At 38.9% G+C, this 17,186-nt stretch overlaps 1 protein-coding gene across 3 annotated transcripts; it reads left to right on the plus strand.

Moving 5' to 3' along the window:
- The first annotated feature begins 3,314 nt into the window (after positions 1–3,314).
- On the plus strand, positions 3,315–12,838 carry LOC112555291. Of its 3 annotated transcripts, XM_025223628.1 has the most exons (7): positions 3,315–3,721; positions 4,190–4,333; positions 4,620–4,746; positions 5,541–5,798; positions 6,187–6,321; positions 6,874–7,141; positions 12,017–12,838. In XM_025223628.1, exons 2-7 carry the CDS (start codon positions 4,206–4,208, stop codon positions 12,310–12,312), a joined length of 1,212 nt encoding a protein of 403 aa, XP_025079413.1. In that variant the 5' UTR covers positions 3,315–3,721; positions 4,190–4,205; the 3' UTR covers positions 12,313–12,838. The 3 variants fall into 3 exon arrangements, with proteins under 3 accessions (XP_025079413.1, XP_025079412.1, XP_025079414.1); XM_025223627.1 differs by lacking the exons at positions 5,541–5,798; positions 6,187–6,321; positions 6,874–7,141 and adding exons at positions 10,793–11,050; positions 11,210–11,344 and having other exon boundaries at positions 3,319–3,721; positions 11,749–12,838; XM_025223629.1 differs by lacking the exon at positions 12,017–12,838 and having other exon boundaries at positions 3,320–3,721; positions 6,874–7,558.
- Positions 12,839–17,186: the final 4,348 nt, after the last annotated feature.

The following is a 17,186-nucleotide window of genomic DNA, read 5'->3' on the forward strand; positions in this document are numbered from 1 at the left end:
TGAGAAAAAGAAACAGAAAAAGAAGACCAAGATAGAGAAGATACAGTAGAATATAAAGAAAATCAAGAAGAAAACCACGCAAAAAACAAAAAAGCAAAAAAAAAAAAAAAAAACCACACACATAGAAGAGTAAAAGTTAGACAAACACCAATGGTGTTGGTGTTTTAAGCCGTGCCAGCAACTAAGGCTATATCACGGCAAGGCAGATGCCACATGCAGAGAGAGAACAGCGTGCCCGAGACGAGAGCTGAACCCAGGTAGCCAACCGTCACTGTATTAGTGACAGGCGCTCACCGTCGTGCCACAGAGCTGATCCTCATATGGGTGTGTGGGGTGGGGAGGAAATATGAATGCAGAATATACAAAAATAAAAAAATTTTCTTTAAAAAATGTCGTTCATAATCTTACATTCATCTATCAAGTCTCCTTCTTCGTCCATGTACTTTGTTCATGTTTACCAACATATTTTTTTCTTTGTGGAGGCCTGTGGGTGTGTTTTTTTAATTGGTTTTTTGTTTTTGTTTTTTCATTGTTGACTGTCAGCTCGCCAGTACACAGTAGACGAGGAAATGCGCTAAACAAATTTATTTTTTTTATTATTATTATTATTATTTCTGAATCTTGCAATAACATTGGCACATATCTAGTCTATCTGCCGGTGTACAATGAGCAATGTTCAAGTTGGTGTTGATATATCAAAAGAAAAGGATGATTTACGATAATTTTCTTTTTGACACGGGGAGAAATGAGAGAGCTCAAGGGAGTAAAATACAAAAACGCTGTAAAACGATCCAAGGGAAGCTATAGCCGGAGCTTCCAATACTTTTTGAGTTATCTCTCTTTTAGCAGCTGCCCATAAACATGTATAAACGGGAAAAGAAACTCGAGATATATATCGAGATACACGGTTCACCTGGCGTTTAATTCTATTTTTCTTTTGTCCAACACAATAATATGTTTTAGAAACACAAGAAATGTTAATATTGAAAAACTGCTGAATTAGTATTTTTAACATTTTAATTTCTTGTAGCACATTAGCTCAGTTTAGTTGTTTGCCTCATTTTGTTTGTTTTCTTTTCTTTTCCCAAAAATTACTTGAAAAAGTAGTGTTCAAGTTAAATAGCTCTGTAAAATCTTATTTTGCTTACACTCCTTCAACCTTAAAATTGCCCTGAAATTGAGATAAAAATCTTATTACTAATCACCACTGACTTCTAACTTCATTTGTGTAATACAAATATTTTGATTTTGGTGCATCACATATTTGAAAACATATTTTCAATCCTTCCAGTTATTCAACATTTTTTAAAAGGAAGTGTACATATACTTAAATTATAAAATACTTTATTGTATTGATAAAAATCAAGATGTTTATACAACATCGGTATGTTGCTGGTTCAGTCAAGAATGGGCCCATAAATTCTTGGGGAAACAGTCCTATTTAAAAAGAACTTTTAAATTTTCAGTTTTAAAGTTACAAAGGTAATGCAAGAGTTAGCTCAAGTAATTTTATTAGAGAAGTTACAGAAGAGTAATTAGCCCTTCCATGTGACAAGAATAAATTAGCAAGTATTCCTTTACTGGAATTACAACTTTTTGTATTTGATCATACACTTCTGGACACTATGGTGATGAAAATTATAATGAAAACAATTATATGCAAGTGAAAAAAAGGATAAATATTAGAAAAACAATTACACAGCTGAAAAGTAAGGAGGAAAAAAGAGGAGAATTCTCCTATTTATAAAAAGGTGTAATCATATTTATTATCAAAACAGATAAACCTAGAGATCAGAGTATGAACTGGAGACCAATCACTCTATTAAATATTTACATATGAGTGTTGCAGCATGTATTTCATATAGAATGAAAGCAATTTTTACCATGTCTTATCAAGAACAACCTGGCTCTATCCATGGGAGATATCTTAGGAATAATAGATTAAGGATAATATCCCAATAAATGATTTGATTGGTATCCCATGGCTTACTGATATGCCTTGATTTTGAAAACCTTTGACAATATTAGCTGAAATTTTATGCTTATTATACTTGCTTAGCATTCTTTTGGTTTCAGTCTCAATTTTTGTGATGTATAACCATTTTTAACACAAATATAAAATCAAGTGTCAGTTAACGGCACGTTATTCTTCTATGGTTCTATGTTAGAAGAGGATACAGGCAGGAAGATTCTCTCTCACCTTAATTGTTCATTTTATTTGTAGAAATTTAGCTAACTAGGAAAAATGTGTATAGAATAAGGTACTTAAAAAATCCACAAGGTGTAAGATAGTTATTAATTTTCCTTATTGTAGTGACACCAAGGATAGTTCTTGTGGCGACAAGAGAAACACTATTGAAGCTAGTGTTGGTGGTGCTACAGATGGCTCCATTAGAGACAATGGGATGGAGTTCATTACGAAGACGATCAAAGGGAAACTACCCTCAAGCTCATCCATCGGGTCTGCAAGAGTTACCTCTCTTTTAGCACTTGGCCACAGACTATGTACAGTATTTAATTATCGATACTTACATTTCATCTATGATCTAGCAGCTGGTGTTTAAACCTTTTCAACGCAACTATCACAATAATCCGTTTTAGAAACACCTGAAGTGTTAGTATTGGAACATATTGAAAGCTGTTTGACTTATTAGTATTAAATGTTTGAAATTTCCCGTAACACATCGCTTTGTTCAGCTTAACTATTCTTCTCAATTTGTTTCTTTTGTTTTATGAGCATTTTTGTAAATAGCTACAGTCGGGGATGTGATTGTGCCCCTGGATATGTGTGCGTACTTGCAAACTTGAGAGCGTTTCTACATAAGCATAATAATAATATTGTTAATTAAAAGATGAATGTAAAAGAAAGCAAGATAAGAACCTAAAGTCATGCGAAATTTTGTTCTTGCAGCAGTCATCCTGTCGCTGCCCTTTGATTAATGACTGAGGAAAATACATCGATTACGGGTACATTTACGCCATGAATCACTGGCTGAAATATCTTTATTACGAGCACATATTCATCACGAATGACTGGCTGAAATACGTCGATGACGGGTAGAATGTCACGGGAACAATAATGTCGATTCTGCTACTAACTCTGAAAGGCATCAGCTCAAACTGTTATTCATTCAAAGAGCTGATGTGCTAAAAATAAATAAATAGCTGTGCTTACCGTTCAAACAACTTTATTGATCACAGCGCTCTTTCTCTCTCTGTCTCACACACACAATATGTCATAGGCTACACACTATATTTTGCCTATATTGCAGGTAAAGGGAGATCAGTAGCTCCCCATAGCTAGTCTTGCCAGACAGGTGTGAACAGAAGCCTCAAGCAAGCGAGTGTCGCATGCACAGTTATGATCCCGGCGAAGGTAGGAGCCCGCTGTAGGAGTGTCGCGGGGTAGGTCAGGTCAAACTTAACCTCGATAGAAATCGTGAGATCCTACAAACACCTTGTACCTGTTCTAGGAGCACAGACCACTTGCTACAACAACTGCTTACCAACTTTGTTATTCGAGGTTTGAAAAATTCTGTGGGTAATGGCTGAACATATTTTCTGTTTCTTCATGGCAGATTAAAAATAACTTTGTTATGGTTCACTGGATTGCACAACTTTTGACGGCTGTGTTGGGGAAAGTTTATTGTGAGTTCAAGGATCACGAAACATTAAAACACTGCTTTGTATGACGAGCGACAGACGACATTCTTCAGTGAGAGTAAGTACATATTCAGTACATTTGTCATTTGTACATTTTGCACACGGTTCTCAAGTCGAAGTTGCAGACCCACACGAGCGTATACTGCAAACCGTGTTGTAGGTGTTTCCTCAGGTGTGCTGTCATTGATTTCATTGTGTAACCCGTTCTCCATTCCTTTCCCGCCTTCGTCCGCTGAGAGCTCCGTGCTATGACTAGACTCGACACAGGAATAGCACCTCAGCCAGAGCTACATTCATTTGAAACCATTTGAAAGACTACTGTTGATCGTGGTTGCTTTTCAGTCCTATTTATCTATGTATTTTTGTTAAGTCTTCCTTCGCGTGTAACTCGTTGATTGTTCTTCCTTCTAAACCCCATTGATTAAAGACGATTAATTAAAATATTTTAAGGAAACAAAATTCCATTCCCAGCAAAGAACATGATTATTTTTGAGGGGCTAATTAAAACTTTTTTTTTCTTTTTAAGGAGGTAATAGACTGACATGGGCCTCCTGCACAGTCTGGCTTTCCCAAAGCAGGATGAGAAGGACAAACCGAAGCCTCTCATCATTGATGTGGAAGAAGTTCTGAAAGAAGCTGCCTGGGACATGTACATCCACTCCTATGGCCCGTGAGTCTTGAACTGTCAAACAGGCATTTCTCTTTCTCTCTCTGTCAGTCTGTATGTGTGTGTGTGTGGAACAAATCAGAAGACTCCCAATTAAGAACACTGGTCATTATAAAATCACTTTGAAGAAACGTAACCGTCAATGTCCTCGCAAGCAGCAACTGACATACGAACTACACTAAACAGCTTTCTGTAATATTATTTCTCCTTTAATTATCAGTGTATGAATTAAAATTAGTTAATATGTTATGTAGGAGAACTTTTTCAAGTAAACATCTGCCCGTTTCAGTCTCCGCAGGCAGTTCATCAAGAGGAAGAACTTCACCATAGAGGTTCCAATGAACTACTACCACTTTGAACAAGGGCCACCCAAAATACGAGTGAGGCACGTAGGACAAACACGACACAATCTGAGTGTGAGCAGCCAACACTAGTTAAGTCAACCTGCTAGATAAACAGACTTTAAAATATACTTGCTGTAGCTGTTTCTTTGTTTAGTCCTTTTAATATCAAGTCAGGATTCTCAAAGTGTCTTTAAAAGATCCCCTTCTAACCCTTCCAATCCTTTTATCCATACCTGCGCTCCACCTCGTTCTATCTTCTCCTCCTCCTTTCCTCAAGCTTTCTATTCCTCAGACCAGATTTCTTATATTTGGTCTACTTTCTTTTCTGGTCCTCTTACTTGGAATGAGCTGTCACTTCATATTCACCGAAAACCTACTTTCTCTTCCTTCAAACTTTTCTCCACCTCCCTTGACTGCGAGTTCTATCTTATTTTGATGTGCTAATGGGTCTCTGTACATTTGTTTGTGAATATATCTTTTTGTATAAGCATGTGTGTTCTGTTTATTTTGAGTCTATATTTGTATATTTGCGGACTCTGCCAAGTTTTTATTTTTGTACAGCGCACTGAGATTACTTTTAAAATCGTGGGGCAATGCGCTTTAAAAAATCTTACTGTTATTTAGAATAGACATAATCTATCTATCTGATGCATTTTTGTAAATTTTTAAAAATTCTTGTCATTGTGCTCGTTATTGCTTTTTGTGATAGTTGCTGTATCTTGATGGGGTAGTAAAGATAGCAGTAATTACTGTTGTTGCTACTAACATAAGTATCTTATACAGGACACCATTGCCACCAAACTGTATACATTGCTGCTGTTATTGTAATCCATCATCATCATCATCATCATCATCATCATCATCAGACAGACACCAATGGCGCACGACAAGCCGTCCAAGAAGGGAGAGGGGTACCGGAAATGATCGGCCTGGAGACGAGGTTCAACAACGACACGGAAACCGAGCAGAAGTACAACTTCAACTTCGAGAAGGAGAGGTCAGCGTCTGTCGAGGTCACCTACCAGCGAGGTTTCTCCATCGGTGGCAAAGCTAACTTTACTCTCGGCCTTCCTAAGGTTGCCGGCGATGGTGAACTGGGTTTCGAAATTGAAACGCACGTTGAGGTAATGTAACCTTCTCTTCGTTTATTTTTTATCATTCTTCTTGTCCTTTCTATTTTTCTTTGTTCTATTATCGACGTTATTATTTTCTGTTTATCCTGCATTCATGTTCCCCCTATATGAGGATCAGCCCAGTGGCACGATGGTGAGCGCCTGTCACCAATACAGTGAAGGTTGTCTGTCCTGGGTTCAGCTCTCATCTCAGGCACGCTGTTCTTTCTCTGCATGTGGCATCTGTTTACATGGCTGGCTGCCTTGCTGTAATATAGCCTTACCTGCTTGCTTGGTTAATTTGTGAGAAGTTTAGCAGACTGCTTCACGAAATTATCCCACCGCCGCTTAGCTTCATGTCGTGCACTCGGCCTCAAATGTTGACTGTGTTGATCCTCAGGTCTCCAAGACAACGGGCGAAAGGCACGAGGAGAAAGTGACGACCTCTGCGATGAGCGAGATAACTGTGGCTCCTCACAGCCACTACACCGCTACCGTCGTCATGGAGGAGCGAACTCTGGTGGCTGACTTTGAGGTAATGTCTCTGGGAGACAACAAGCTACTGTCAGACAAAGCTTTTACAGTGTGTCACGCAATAAATAATATTTTTGTTTTGTCTGTGACCCTATTTCAGGCTATTTTCTTAAGAACATGACATTAGCAACATAACAGCGACATAGCTGACACAAGCAGCTGTTGATGTATTAAAAAATTGGATAATTTATCATGTCAGGACATTTCCCATCTTTCAGCTGATACTTTGCAACCTTTTAATCATGCACATAAATTTTCTAGTAATACACACTTTCAGTTTAAGAAGAACAATGGAACGGAGAAAAGAAGATAGGTTTAGGTCACAAATTGTCTCCCCTTGTTTATTGTTAGCGGTTATTTCCCTTGTAAAAACCTTAACCACATGTAGGTCTGAAATTATACTCCCATCTATAAATATAATGTCAGTGTCCACTTAGCCCTTTCATTAGCATTAAGGGTAAGCACAGACACAGTCTCGTCTGCTGTTTATTTCTGTCTCCTGTTTATTCTCTTCTGTCTGCTGTTAACCCTTTCCTGACTGAATTGTCCCCAGATCCCTGTGACCATGACCCTGCCGGCAGAGCGCGGTCTCATCTACATCAAGATGAAGAAGACTGGCGAAGTGGTTTATGTCCAAAATGTCACCAACTTGCCCTTCTACTTCCACAAATTTGACGATGTCCAAATTGTCAACCCTAATGGCGAGGTCGTCGGTAAAACTAAAGAGTTTTATGACCAATGGAAGAACATTCGTTTCAAAATTGTTGGCATCGTGAACGGTGTTCAGCTCTCCAGCCACTGCATCAACCTCAGACAGACAGGTGTGGTCCTGCAGGCAGCAACTCTACTCCCAAAGTAAGTTCCCGAGAGCCTAAAGGCAAAGCCTTGCTGACTGCTTCCAAACCGTCAAGCGGAAGTGGCGTCACCACCACGGATGGGCCAAGCAGCAGCAGCAGTGCTTTGGCGGACCGGATCCTCCAGGTGGCGCCCAGTGCAGACGCTTCAGCAATGGAAGGCGTTCAGCAGGCCATCTACCAGCAGGCTAAAGACAGTGTGACTGTGCATGTTCCTGAACAATGGTTAAAATTCTAGTTTCAATCAGAAAATTCTGGCATCGCTTTGCTTATCAACTCTGGTGTGGTTGTGTGTGTGGTTGTGCGCGCGTGTGTGTTTGGGTTGCTTGTTACTCGAATCGTGCCTTGGCAGAAATAAAAGTCCTATATAAAAGTTGTATTGTTATTATTATTATTATTATTAGTAGTAGTAGTAGTAGTAGTAGTAGTAGTAGTAGTAGTAGTAGTAGTAGTAGTAGTAGTAGTAGTAGTAGTAGTAGTAGTATAGTATTTCGGCACTGAAATTATCTGATATAACTTGAACAAAAGGTTATTAGTCACAGTCAGATGACGGTAGACTAGAAAGATCCATCATAAGCCATGGACCCCTATATAAAAAGCGAGGACAGAGTTGCGGTATTTATTAGATAGTTTCAAATACAGAAAGAAGAGATGCGATATTTTTTGTCGGGATTCTTCGGAATAAATCGAAGTCCAGCAATGATTGCAATTGAATGATAATACTTGTGTGTGTTATTGTATCTCATCTCTGTTTCATCTTACGTGTCAAAACCACGTGTACCAACTGCATGGAGACAAAAACCAAGAAAGGAAACAAAAAACTAAACCTGTACACTCAAAAAAAAAAAAAAAAAAAAACCTAGCATGGTGAACAGTGAAACGACTGTTGAGCACAGACTACCTGTTGGTTGTTTAACAGGGAAAGTGTTGCTTAAAGGTTTTGTTGTAAAATGAATGTCATGTAGCCATTCAATGGATTCCCACTGTTGTTGGTGAGATATGTGAACGCTTAACTTAAAACAAACAAACACACACACACAAGCACGCACGCACGGACAGACGCACGGGTGCACGTACATATATGTAATATTAATTTTTAAAAAGGACAAACCTTCTCTTTTGTCAGACATGAAAAAAGATCCCCAAACTATCAGCGCCATCAAGAAAAAAATTAAAGTTTATATTTGTTTGCTTCAGCGTTGTATGAATGACAATGCAATCACAAATCACACAACAAAGCCGGACAGTCAACATCCCTGTATCCTGTTTCCTCCCTCGCCTTGGTATTTGGTTTGTCAAGAACCGTTTGTGGGAGGAAAAGAGAGAGGACAGCAAAGACGTGCGTCCATTGACATCCATCGACAACAAATGCTTCACACAGAATGATTTTTATTTTAGGTGGACGAGCGATATTCCAAGAGATAATTCGATTACATTTATGAAGTAATGTGTGTTTGAGAGTTACCTCCCATGTTCACATTCTGTGGTTTCTGCTACAATGCTGAGGTGCAAGGAGGAGCCACTAATTCTATTTTCTGTCGTGCCGACGATTTCATGGTCAAAAAAATTGGATGAAAGTTGATTGGTTTTAGTAAGAAAGTGCTGCCACCGTTGATAGAGAGAGGGAAAAAATGAAACCTAGAACATGTGTCATATACAGAGAATGTCCCGAGACAAGATCTGAACCAGCACCTTTTCACTGGACTGGTGACACTACAGACAGCTTTTGTGTGGATATTGGCAAGTGTGTTTTTTTCGTGTCTTTTTGCTTACTTTCAAGAATTTTGTTTACACTGAATTATCTGTCTGCTTGAAAAAAATTACTTAAGAGTGGCAAGCTGTCCCTCCACCACACACACACACGCACGCACACGTACGAACGCATGCATGCATGTACATAGAAAGATAGAAAAAAATTATTAGCCTGTGCAAAGACTTACACATATCTCGTGTACGAAGCCATAATACAGACACTTACACCATACACACCTCTACGGAGCTCAGCCAGCAGAAGTTACAGACACACACACAGGATGTAGTTCGGCAACCTAGTTGTGCTCGCTGTACACAACTTTATTCTCGATCGTAGCTCTGTGTTGTCACTAAACTCAGGACAGGGTTAACCCCTTAGCCGTAAGTACGGGATTTCAAACAGCTTCACTGAAAGTGTGCTGTTGTATTTGATAAAAGCCCTGCTTATCTGTTTATCTGTTTTCTTTTCACATCTGCGTAGGGAGATCGCTGTATGCAAGTCCGCATTTCCTTCAGAAAAAGTAGAGCGAGGCGCGAATGTGTACACAGAGAGAGAGAGACACCCACTCACCCACTCACCCACATGCTCTAATTTAAATGCGCAGCTATACATAAGAATACAGACACAAAGACGGTAAAAAGAGTTAAATACACACATCCGCGACAACATCCAGCCACACACACACTTTTCTCAGAAACTGACCTACTGACAGTTGCGGACTCACACACACGGATGTAGTTCCCCCTGAGTTGTTTTTCTCATCAGCTGTGGTCTACAGTAATCATACCACTTCAACTCCGCTTCCTTCCTCCTCTACTTTGCCCGCCAACAGCTCCTTGCAGGGGCTAGATTGGACACCTCGGTAGTAAGTACAAACTTTTCAATCCATTCTAGCGAACGACTGTCGTTTATCTTACCATACCTGCATTTAATAAACGTCCTACTGATCAGTCATTTTTTATAAGTACTTTGAAAAAGTCTTCGCGTGTTTGTAACTGTTTTATTGCGATACCGCATTAATTTTAAAAAAAAATTTTAAAACGTTTTAAAGGAAGAGAATTTCTCTTCCAAGCAAAATATGATGATTCTAGGGGACTAATTAAAACTTTTGCCTTTCTTTTTCAGGAAGAAGATCCCCCAAGTCAACAAACATGGGCCTCCTGCACAGTCTGGCTTTCCCAAAGCAGGATGAGAAGGACAAACCGAAGCCTCTCATCATTGATGTGGAAGAAGTTCTGGCAGAAGCTGCCTGGGACATGTACATCCACTCCTTTGGCCCGTGCGTCTTCAACTGTCAAACAGGCACTTTTGTTGGGGGAAAGGGGGTTTCCTTAGTCAACCTAGATAGTGGGGACATGGAAATACAGGTCACAGGTCAGCATGAATGTAGAATAAATAAAAAACTCAAGGATATTGAGCAGATTAAGTTGCTGTTACATAATATTATTGTTCTTGCTATTATTGCTGATCTAAGAGCTTCTCTAAACAGCTTTTTGTTAGGCCATGATAAATTTAATTATATTTTAAGTGATTAAAAATATTTTATCGGGAAATCTGTTCAAGTAAACGTCTGCCCGTTACAGTCTCCGCAGGCAGTTCATCAAGAGGAAGAACTTCACCATAGAGGTCCCAATGAACTACTACCACTTTGAACAAGGGCCACTCAAAATACGAGTGAGGCACGTAGGACAAACCCTGCACAGTCTGAGTGTGAGCAGCCATTGTTTTCAGCATTGTATTGTCATTATCGTCGTCAGCATCGCTGTTACCATCGGGATCATCGTTGACCTACTTATTTTTTAAGTTGTCTTCGTCATCATCATCATCATCTTAATTGTCATCGCTGTCATTGTTGTTAATCTCAGACAGACACAGATGGCGCACAACAAGGCGTCCAAGAAGGGAGAGGGGTACCGGAAATGATCGGACTGGAGACGAGGTTCAACAACGACACGGAAACCGAGCAGAAGTACAACTTCAACTTCCAGAAGGAAAGGTCAGCGTCTGTCGAGGTCACCTACCAGCGAGGTTTCTCCATCGGTGGCAAAGCTAACTTTACTCTCGGGGTCCCTAAAATTACTGCGGAGGGTAAAGTTGGCATCGAAATTGAAACTCACGTGGAGGTAAGCTGTCTCCAAGTTTTTAAATTCTTTCTTCTTCTTTTCTCACGGTTGTCTTTCAAATAAAAGACATCTCTTTACTTCTTTCTTTATTACCTACGTATTTCACTGTCTCTGTCTCCAAATGTATTTTTTTCAAATCTTCACTGGAATGTTTCTCAGGTTACCAAGACGACGGGCGAAAGACACGAGGAGAGAGTGACGACCTCTGCGACAAGCGAGATAACTGTGGCTCCCCACAGCCACTACACCGCCACCGTCGTCATGGAGGAGCGATCGCTGGTGGCTGACTTTGAGGTAATGTCCCGGGTAGACAACAAGATATTGTCAGACAAAGCTGTTTACAGTGTGTGACACCTTTCTACACAACTAACAACAATTCTGTTTTGTCTCTGGTCATCATTCCAGATGTCAGGCATTAGCTACCTCTACGATATTAGCAGCAACAGAAGCGGAATACCCGACACAAGCAATCAGTTTAAAAAAAAAGAGAATACCTAATCATGTCCAGATACTTACCAGCCATCAGCTGATACTTTCTAATATTTTCAGCGAGCAAGACAGATTTTCATTTAGAAAAAGATTACAAAAACTTAACAAGGCAAAACTCAGACGCAGTCTTGTCTGCTTCTAAACTTCTGTGTCCTGTTTATTCCTTTATCTGCTGTTAACTCGTGTGTGTGTGTGTGAATTGTCCCCAGATCCCTGTGACCATGACCTTGCCGGCAGAGCGCGGTCTCATCTACATCAAGATGAAGGAGACTGGCGAAGTGGTTTATGTCCAAAATGTCACCAACTTGCCCTTCTACTTCCACAAATTTGACGATGTCCAAATTGTCAACGCCAATGGCGAGGTCGTTGGTAAAACTAAAGAGTTTTATGACCAATGGAAGGACATTCGTTTCAAAATCGTGGGCATCGTGAACGGTGTTCAGCTCTCTAGCCACTGCATCAACCTCAGACAGACAGGTGTGGTCCCTGCAGGCAGCAACCTTGCTTCGGCTTCTCCCAAAGTAAGTTCCCGAGAGTCTAAAGGCAAAGCCTTGCTGACTGCTCCGAAAGGAGGAAGTGGCGTCACCACCACGGATGTGGCAAGCAGCAGCAGTGCGCAAGACCCAGTGCGCAGCCAGGGTGTGGGGGACCAGATCCTCCAGGTGGCGTCCAGTGCGGACGCTTCAGCAATGGAAGGCGTTCAGAAGGCCATTGTCCAGCAGGCCAAAGACAGTGGTGCCGTGCATGTTCCTGGACGATGGTTAGAATTCTAGTTTTGACCAGAAAATCCTGGCATTGATCCGCTAAAGTTTTCGTCTACTTGACCGCAGCTATTTGCTTCGCACATGAAGTCAAAAAATGTGTCGAATTATGTAATATTTTGTAAACAATATGCAAAGTTCTCTCTATTATGTTATTTGTGGTGCATGATTCCAGCACTGCCATAATGCTTTGATGTCAATTTGAATCAACTTTTGCTCCAAATAATTCATATGAATGTGTATGCGTGCGTGCGTGGGCTTTTGGTGGGAAGATTTTTTAATAGGTAGCACTGTCTCTTCAGAATTAGTCGATCTTGATATTGTGGAGTGATAGTGTGTCAGGCTCAGTAAAATAATTGTGTTGCTTTTGCATTTTTTTTTCGAATGAGAAACACAGTTTCGTTTATGTTTCCTTGACTAAGCTTAATTGGGAAATAATTGCTTGAATACGATGGGTGTTAGCACAGTATAGAAGTATGGAAGGATTTGTGTATTTAAGTTTCTAAAATTTTGCATACATATAAATATATATACTTGATTTAAAAAAATGTTGTTTTTTTTTGTACTTAAAGCATCTCACCTTATGATCTTCATTATCATTTGCTAGATTAAGATTAACCATTTTACAATATTTTTGAATATTCTTTCGGGCCTGGGGGTCAGAATTTTTTAAATAAAGATCAACGTTGTTTTTATAGTTTAAAGTCTGTTTTGTGTGTGTATGCGTGTGTATATGCGTGCGCAGCGTGCACATGTTTTGTGTTCTCTCCTTATTTGTTGGGTGAATGAGTTGGGTTGGAGGTGTATACCATGCTGGTTAATTGCTTTCAGCCTTAGTGCGAAAAATGCTATATTAAAAGTATTTTAGTAAACAGCATCAGGACTAAAGTTATCTCTTGTACTTTGGAGGAAGAGTTATTTTTCTCTGCGTACCCCCTGGCACAGCCTGAGGAAAGTCACGTGATCTAAATCCCTGTCGACTGCATCACAACATTATTCCTGAAGTAACTTACACACTCAAGTCTCTTATACTGCTATCAAGCATTGTAGTGAAGTAAAAAAAAAACATTCCAGCTTTATTACATGTAGACAGCATAAAAAAGAACAAAAGTTGTTTACAACACCTGTTGATCCTCCTTTAAGGAGAGGTTGATGTTACTTTTACTGATTATCTGACAGTACCAGTCTGCATTTAAGAAAAACACTCAAAATTTGAACTGTAACCAGATTTGCTATAATATGACTTTTAAAAGAAATTTCCAGTGCTTCCTGACTGTTCCACTTGTAATACATTACATCCGGTTCAATTTAATATTTTTATGTGTATATCTATACTATATATACACTGATTACTAGAGTTACAAATTACTAAAATACTAAAACAACAGATTCACTTTTATTGTTGTATGATGTCGCAGTGCTCACTAGCAATGAAAACCGCATGGCTTAAAGAGTGGCGTCCCTTAATAACATAGTTGTTCCCCTTTGCATAACGCAATCGTTGTGTGCAAAGGAGTGCATCCAAAACCAAACTGACTACATGTATTTGCGCTGGTGTTCATTAAAGTGAATTTCTTTGTTTATAGGAAATACTGATCAAGATTTCCGTTGTTCTCTCCAAACCTTATCCTTGCGTGTCTCCCTTCGATCGTTAAGTTGCCCTGAAAATAAGAGAGAACAAAATAATTGTTTCAGCGTCTCTTTGACCGACATTGGTAGAAATTTGTTTGGATCTGTTTCTGAATAGAAGCCCTAAATAATGCATGCACAAATATCAAAGTAATTTCTTATCATTAGAAGATTAATGATTTAAGGAACTGATCGGAGAGTATACTGTAGCAAGTTAACTCCCCTACCATTAGCAGTTGATTTATTTAACATAACTTACCTCCCCAAGTTGGCGTCTGAGATCCTCAGGCACTGGCTGGCTTTGGTAAATAACCTCATTGCCTCGAATGATGCGGTAGACGTCCCCACTACAAAGAAAGATGTAAATTCACTTACATATTTTGTGTAAAAGTTAAAACTCGGGGTAATTTTTTTTATTTTAATGTTTTTAGTACATAAAACCTAGGAAAGGGGAGAAGTACTGGGAGTACAAGAAGCTGTTGAGAGAGACAGTGTGTGTGTGCACAGAATCTGTTTAATATCTAAAGGCCTTCAAGCCATAACTTGCCATAGGAGGAGGCTGAAGAAGGATGGAACTAGAGTATCCTGTGAGAACCCTCCAAACCTAGCACTAAGGTCAGGTCTCACAATCAGTAAAAATACGCTTGTGCCCCAACATGAGATTTGAACAGAGAGCTTTATAACTTTCGTGACAATACAGCTTCAGGATTTGCTGAAACGGGTTTAAATGTTACCTCCATTCTCCCCTGCTGTCGCGAGGGAAGTCTGTAGTACTCCTTGTTAGGACAACAACTCGCCCATCTAGTACTCCAGCTTGAACTATAAAAAAAAAAACCATGAAGCTGATGATAGATTTCAATGTCGACTTCATTCTATGAACGCTTAATCAAAAGCAGAGAGTGTGGCACTTATTTTGATGTCAGTGGATCACTTACAGTTCATAGCCTCATAGGTTCTCTGGTTTTTCTTTTTGGTGTTTTGCTTTGGGATGTTTTCGTTCTCTAATATGATTTTCTGTCAAGCCTTTCACGAAAACTTATCTGTCAAAGTTCTTTAACTCTTTTATTAGACGTGACTGACCGAACACCAGGGACTGTAGCTTTGAAGCGAGAGTAAGTCGTTGCCTGAGGGCGTTGTTATGGATTTCCTCGACTACTGCCCATGCGCACTTTTAAAGAAATGATTAATCTATTAAAAAAAAACAAAGTGATCGAAAGCAGAAATACTTAATAAGAAAGCACGAAATGGCAAAACTAGAAAAGAAACGCTGCTGTTCAATTATAAAACAGTATAACAAATTCAAGAGCGTTTAGTTTTAACAGGAGATATGGAGGGTTGCTAGTCTAGTATCACCACAATAGACACAGTCGAGGGTTTTAAATGTGTAAATGAATGAAAGGACTTTATACGGGGGACACACACACACGTCTGAATGCATGTTGTCGCGATCACGTGCGCCGTAGTTACTTACTCTCGTTTAATAACTACAGCCCATGGATGATGTCCTCTATATTTAAGAGTAAAATGCCAGTAAAAAGCAAAGCCACTTAACATACTTAAATCTGGTACTTGTGGATTCATTCTTACGTCACCTGAAAACACAATATAATTTGTGTGAGGGAAAAAAAGCACACACATTAACAACAGAAGCTTTTCCTATGTAAAATCCCGTTCGGGGGTGGTTGTTGTTGTTGTTGTTGTTGTTGTTGTTGTTGTTGTTGTTGTTGTTGTTGTTGTTGTTGTTGTTGTTGTTGTTGTTTTGTCAGCAATAGGTAAAGCAAAAAGTACTGTATTACACTCCTCTCTCTCACACACACATATACACCGTACATACGAGTTTATTGATTCTGAGAAAATGTTGATTTTTTAATAAACTTTTTGTTAACACAATTACTAACACCAGCTGAAACAAAAGTATGAAAATACACGTGAGCTCTTAGTTCTTTGTGCTACAAGTTGACCTCTGTTGAAGTTTTTGTGCACTATTGTTAGATTTTTTTTAAATCTCTATGATGCCGTTAATGAGCGCTTCAGTGCCATCATTCAAAAAAAAATAATAAACCGAAAAAAAAATAGAAACAAATAGCTGACAATTGAAAGGAATGTTGTAAGAAAAATTAGGAAAGCATTTTCCCACAGAGTGAATAAATTTTTGTAGATTCAACAGTCAAATGAATAAATAAAAAACCTAAAATTAAGACAACCGTTAATTCCCACGACACCGATCTCTAAAAATACTAATTTAAAAATTATTTGCAAAGCTATCACACACAATCATACATGCAGAGAAGCAAGAAAACTGGTTTGGGAACTCAGAAGCATACACTCACGCACGCGAGCCCGTACACACATACATATCTTTTTTTCACACATACACAGAAGCTTGTATGACATTAACACGTAAACAAACCTATACATAACATAAAATTGTAAAAATAAAGAAACAGAAACAGAATATAGCAAAGGAACTCAAAGCTCCGGTTATTTCTTTACATTTTTTGTTGATAAGTGCGTTATTGTCAAATTCATGCCTTGACTTGTTTACTTCATTGTTTGTTGAAATTTAAAGATGTTCTTAAATTTATACCAATAAATGTGAATAAAATACTCACCGAGACGATCAACTGAGAAACTTATTAGTTGAGTTTTGAAGTAGATTTGATGTCTAGCATCCAAGTCAAGATGGCGTGTCTCTTTATCCAGCAGCTCATTATATAGAGTGACTTCTCAACGTTATGAAACTTTATTGGACAATAATTTGGTTCCTCCAACCGAAGATTTAAACCAATCGAATCTTTCTTTACAACTTCAGTCTGCAACACTGTGTTTCACTGGTTGTTTATGGAGTAAACAGAAGCTTAATATGACTGAAGAAATAAAGGACTGTTATGCTGGCAAGAAGGTTCCAAATCACTCAAGCTCCAGCCCCCTAAAGTTGATGGGAACCATATTTGGTCACTCAGGATGGATGACTGACATGTCCGACATGCATCAATTATTTTCCCTTAATTCTAGTACGAGTTACTTCCTGGGTTGCAACGTCTACAACATTTGTTTCTTTATTTCTTTCTAATTGCCAACTTGTAAAAAAGCATCGATCTTGCTTTCGTGTGGTGAAATGTGATGGAAATATTGACGCATTATTCATCATTATTCATCATCATCATCATCATCATCATCATCATCATCATCATCATCATCATCATCATCATCATCATCATCATCATCATCATTATTATTATTATTGCTATTATTAT

This window comes from Pomacea canaliculata, linkage group LG14, assembly GCF_003073045.1.
Source record: "Pomacea canaliculata isolate SZHN2017 linkage group LG14, ASM307304v1, whole genome shotgun sequence".
NCBI lineage: Eukaryota > Metazoa > Mollusca > Gastropoda > Architaenioglossa > Ampullariidae > Pomacea > Pomacea canaliculata.